General features: G+C 58.4%; 1 protein-coding gene across 2 annotated transcripts; it reads right to left on the reverse strand.

Moving 5' to 3' along the window:
* Positions 1-6: 6 nt before the first annotated feature.
* LHFPL4 (LHFPL tetraspan subfamily member 4) lies at positions 7-5,561 on the reverse strand. 2 transcript variants are annotated; one of them, XM_010718581.1, is made up of 4 exons: positions 5,117-5,561; positions 548-784; positions 318-334; positions 7-119 (listed from the first exon to the last, which is right to left on the reverse strand). In XM_010718581.1, exons 1-4 carry the CDS (start codon positions 5,520-5,522, stop codon positions 111-113), a joined length of 669 nt encoding a protein of 222 aa, XP_010716883.1. In that variant the 5' UTR covers positions 5,523-5,561; the 3' UTR covers positions 7-110. The 2 variants fall into 2 exon arrangements, with proteins under 2 accessions (XP_010716883.1, XP_010716882.1); XM_010718580.2 differs by lacking the exon at positions 7-119 and having other exon boundaries at positions 126-334.
* Positions 5,562-5,567: the final 6 nt, after the last annotated feature.

The following is a 5,567-nucleotide window of genomic DNA, read 5'->3' on the forward strand; positions in this document are numbered from 1 at the left end:
GGTGGGGCCGGGAGCGCTGCGTGGCCACCGGCAGCAGATGAAAGGCAGGACAGGGAGGGAGCGCCCAGGCTGCCGGCCGCGGGGTGAGGTCCTGCTGCGGGTGCTCGGCCTTATATCCTCTGCAGGGAGAGCACAGCGCGTTGGGTACAGGCGCCCGGGGGCGGTACCGGGTGGCTGCAGTCATTTGTGCCATGCACGTGCATGCCTCAAACCTGCCGCCCCCACTTATTTCCCATCCACATGGGGCCACCCAGCACGGTCGCACCCAGACATGCCACGCAGGAGTAGGGGACGGGATGCTGAAACTCAGGACTTACCGCGGTGCCGACAAAATCTGTCAAAACACAAAGAGAAAGCGTCAGCGGTGCAGTGCCACTGAGGAGGGGCTCGGCCGCCCGCATCCTCCTGCCCCAGCCTGGTCACTGCTTGGGCTCGCCCCACGCTTCGATGGCCCCAGAGGCTCAGCGGAACCTTCCTACGGCCACGCTGCAGCACGGGGTCCCCACCACCACCCCGTGGTGTTCCCACCCTGCAGCACAGCGCCCACCTTTGCTCTCTGTCTTGAGCTCCTCGTGCAGCAGGTCGTTCTGCCGGTTGCCGAGGACGAAGGCCAGGAAGGAGAGGATGAGGGCGTTGAGGATGCCGATGATGGCCAGGATGTAAGCCCAGCGCACGGAGCAGTCGCCCAGGGAGTACTTCCCCGTCTTCTCCCCGCACATGTCCCGGATGGTCTCCGCATCCCAGCCGTCGGGGAAGATCATGCAGCCCAGCACCAGGCAGAGAGCTGTGAGGGAGAGAGCGGAGGGTGACGTGAGTGGGGAAGGGAACAGTGAGACAGGGCTCTGTGTCCCAGGACCTCGCAGAGTGAGCAAGAGACACTGTGGGACGCAGGGCACAACCGGCATCCCGCTGTGCTAAGAGCTCACTGGGAAAAGGCAGAGTGCAGCAACCATCTTGCGCGCTCCCAGCAGCACGCCACATCCCCCGTCACAAGCAATTCCCTCTCCCCGCTTGTCCCCAGCCCACCCTGTGTCCCTGAAGAACCTCTGCACACACTGTCAGCCCGACCTTTCCCAAATGCCGGCAGCAATGTGCTGGGAAATGCAAACAGAGGGGGGTGATGAGGGGGTTCTGCTGCCCACCCTGCACACACAGGTGCTCAGAGACCTGCAGGAAATTCTCATTTTTCACTTAAAACAGCCTCTTGTCCCCCCTCTCCCCACCAGCCCCAGCTGTCTGCAGGGCATGCGTGCTCAGGGAATGCTCTGGATCGGGGGAATTGGCGATGCTCAGCCTTTTTTGCAGCTACAGCGCGGTTTTGTACTCCACTGTGCTCCCTTATCAGGGTCCTGTCAAATTCAATGGGCTTCGATATCTCGGCAAAATTAATGAATTGAAGGGAATTCAGCTCTGTGACTCAGGCCGCAGGCACAGAATGGCCGTGGGCAGGAGAACACCACGGGAGGCACGCTCAGCACGTTTGGACATCACGGGGCTGTCCCCAGAGTCGGCACAAAGCAGAGGATTCCCCTGCACCCACCTTCGCAGATGAGCACCAAGAGACTGAGAAGTGGAAGGTAATGGTGGGAGCAACAGCAAAGGGCTGGACCCCAGGGGGCTCCTTAAACCCAGCCTGGGCTCTGCACCACCCCTCCCCAAGTTCAGCTGCTGCCCGTCACGTGCACCCACGCTCGGGGACTCCCTGCAGCTATAAATAACACTGCCTCCAGCACACAGCAGCCAGGGCACCACCTCTCAGAACAGCCCCAGTGGCTCTCCCTGGCCTCACCACCACACTGGGGAGCCCCAGCAGGGACAGTGGGGATGTTGGGGGCTGGGATGGCTGCTTCTCGCCTGAGATGAATAGCAGAAGGAGAGCGAGTGCACAGCCCTGTCCTAAAAATAGCAATCCCACGGAAATCAATGGAAATGAGCGGTGGCACAGGCAGGAGTGCCTCACGGCGCTGCACTCCACGGGCTGAGCCACAGAGCAGCAGGCTCAAGAATAGGGCTACACATCGGCACGAAGCAGAGCCGACAGCTGCTTTGTCTGGGAGCACAGCGAAGGATGCGGGGCGAGAGCGGTGCCCACGTGCCTGGCACTGCCCATGGGGGGTTTTGGAGCCTGGGGCTGCACAGTGCGAGGGCTGCTCCATCCCTATTGCAGGATAGGGTTGGGGGAGGAGGGAGAGGGGAAGCCTCAGGGGAACTGTTTGGGGGGCAGAGGCTTCTCAGTCCCATGCGCTGCTGTGGGTGACAGCTCTGTGCCCTCCCCTGGCACCCAAGTGTGTGGCACGTGGGGACACCATGGGCACGGTGCTCCTTGTGTGCCCGTCCCACCAGGACACCGCTGACGTCCCCACATTCAATCACGTTCTGGGTTTTGTAACAGAAGGATTTAGCAAAATCTCCAGTTTTGCGTTGCTGGGATTTTGAACAGGGCAGATGGCTGCGTTTCTATTTGCGTTAAAGCAGTCTTTCCTCTTAATTAGATTCGGTTTACTCCTAGGGGGGCAGAGGCTTTTGAGCTGGGGCTTTTTGTGAAGCTCTAATTAAACCTTTCCCTGATTGCTGTCCACTAATTGGACACTGAAGATTTAAACACTTTTTTTCTGGACGAGATGCTGAAATCCAGCCCCCGTCCCTGTTGTCCCATCTCAGAGGAGCAACGCACTCCTGCAGCAGCCCTGTGCCAGCACTTGGCCATCCCATCCCCTCCTTTACACGTTTGTTGTGAAACCAGGGGCCTCACTGCTGCTTCTGCATCCCCCTGCCCACATCCCATTCTGCCTTCAGGGTTGTGCCCATCGCCACACAGCAGCCGGGTACGCAGAGCCCCTTGATTAAGCTGCTGCTGATCGGCAGGATTTGGGCTCTGAGCTTGCCTTAAACCAGTAAATCTTCGGGACAGGGAAAATTAAAGATGAAGGAATTTCCCAATAAGCCAAGGCAGCTCCAGGCCGAGCTGCACTGGGGGAGGAGAGGTCAGGATCTCCACAAGCCGGGCCAGCTGTGAGCTCCCAGTATGAGGACAAACTTCACAAGGCCCACTCCTAGAGGGGGTCACACTGGGGGTCTTCTATTGGTAATGCAGACTGCACTGGGTTCTGCTGGTGCAAGCTCTGAGTCTGGACATGCTCACTTAATATGCAGCAGGCAGTATGGTAATGGTGTTCCAGATGTGGGAAAAGTGGAGAGAAAAAGAGGTGCAGACTCAGCATCACTTCTCATGGTCTGTCCTTAAAGGAGTGAGCCTCTAGGAAGAGAGTTTGGGGGATCCTTGTCAATGTCCTGTCTTATTCTGGGAAAAGTTGGCGTTCTGTGCATGGGAGGGTGTTGAGCTTCATCTACGGTGTCTGAAGTTCCTCTTTTGTGGAGGGAGCTAAGGAGGACCTTGGAACAGGGCCACTTTTAGGAAGAATCTTAGAATCCTTTGAGTTGAAAGGTACCCTTAAAGGCCATCTGGTCCAACCCCACTGCAATGAACAGGGACACCCACAGCTCCACCAGGTGCTCAGAGCCCATCCAGCCTGACCTTGGCTGTCTCCAGGGATGGGGCACCACCACCTTTCTGGGCAGCCTGTGCCAGTGCCTCACCACATTTACTGCAAAAAACTTTTTCCTTACATCCAGTCTAAATCAAAGTGAATGCAATATCCCACTGTGTGTAGAGCATTTCTGGCCACCTCATGATGCTGAGGCAAGGGACAGGACAGCACCTTTTATAATGCCTTCAACCCCACACCTGGTGCTGGTGTCCTGTGCAGCCCCGCATACCCAAAGCCACCACCCAGCACCTGCGCTGCTGCCTGCATCCCATGCCCAGTGCTGGGGTTCTGAGAAGCTCTGCCTGCTGCTGCCCAGCGTCCCAGGGAGCCTCTTGGGTGTGGGCATCTAGGGAAGCCCCCAGTGTCCAAGTAAGTCCCTGGCTCCAGCATCTGGTAGAAACCCTGGTGCTGACAGCTTGAGAACTCCCAATGCCAGCACCTTGAGTTCAGAGGAGCCCCCAGCTCTGGTGCCAGTGCCCTTAACACCAGCTCCCAGTGCCAAGGAAGTCCTAGCGCCCATATCCAAAATATTCCAAACACAAGCACCCAGTGTATGCAGAAGCCCCAGTACCTAAAGCAGCTCTGGCATCCAGCATGCACCACACGAGGCAATGCCCAGTGTCAGCCCCTAGCATTCAGGGCAGCATCCAACATTGTGCACTGATAATCCTCAGTGCTAGCACCCAGTATCCACAGAACCCTCACCACCAGCACCCAGTACCTAGGGGACAGGCTACCTTTGGTGTCAGCACCCTGATAACCCCCAACACCAGCATCCAATGCCAAGAGAAACCCTAGCATCTAGCACCAAGTATCCAAAGCACTCCATACACCAGCACTCAATGCATGGAGAACCCCAGCACCTAGAATTCAAAGAAGCCCTAGCACAGGCATGCACCACACAGGACAGTCTCGAAAGCCATCCCCCTAGCACTTAGGGAAGCCTCTAGCACTGGTGTCAGTACACGGATGACCCTCAACACCAGCATCTAGTATCCAAAGCAATTCCAACACCCAGTGCATGCAGAAGTCCCAGTACTCAGTATCCAAAGAAACCCAAGCACCCAGGGGACCCCCTAGCTTTGATGCCATTGCCTTAACTCCCTCACATCAGCACACAGTGCATAGAGAAGCTCCTAACACTGGTGTCAATGCCCTGATACCTCCCAGCCCCATTACCCATCACATGGAGAACCTCCAGCATCCAGTACCCGAAGCACTCCAAACCCCAGCACTCAGTATCCAAAGAATCTCCAACACCAGCACGCATATGGGGCAGTGTCCAACACTGGTGCCAGTGCATTGGAAAGCCCCACCACCAGCACGCACTATCCTACAAAGCACAAGCACCAGCACCCAGTGTGTAGGAGACCCTCTAACTCTAGTGCCAGTGCCCCTACACCGGTACCCAGTGCCTCACTCAAGGTCTGGAACCAGTGCCTGGATGACCCCTTAGCTCTGCTGCCAGCGCCCTGACAACCCCTACACCAGCACCCAGTGCCTAGGAGACTCCGTAGCACCGGTGCCAGCGCCCTGACACCTCCCCACCCCGGCCCCCCGCCCCCCACCTGCCAGCAGCTGCATCCAGGCGCAGATCTTGTAGACGGTGGCGGTGTTGCAGAAGAAGAAGAGCGCGAAGCAGGTGATGCAGCCCAGCGTCAGCACCATGGACAGCAGCACGAAGAAGGCCGCCGCCTGGAAGGCGCCCGAGGGGATGGTGCTGAAGTCGGTGAAGGAGCCGCGGCACGCCAGCTCGCGGCCCGCCAGCCCGCTGCCCACGCAGTAGTGGAACAGCCCGAAGTAGCCGGGTTTGGGCGTGTTGACGCTGTCTCCCACCCAGTAGGGCTGGATGAACACCACCACGTTGATGATGGCGAAGCAGATGGTGAAGATGGCCCACAGCACGCCGATGGCCCGCGAGTTCCGCACGTAGTTGTCATGGTACAGCTTGGAGGCCTCCTGCGACGGCAGCATCCTGGCGGATCGGGCCGCCCCGCCCGGCGCCGGCCACCACCTGCG

Source organism: Meleagris gallopavo, chromosome 14 (genome assembly GCF_000146605.3).
Source record: "Meleagris gallopavo isolate NT-WF06-2002-E0010 breed Aviagen turkey brand Nicholas breeding stock chromosome 14, Turkey_5.1, whole genome shotgun sequence".
In the NCBI taxonomy this organism is placed as follows: Eukaryota; Metazoa; Chordata; class Aves; order Galliformes; family Phasianidae; genus Meleagris; species Meleagris gallopavo.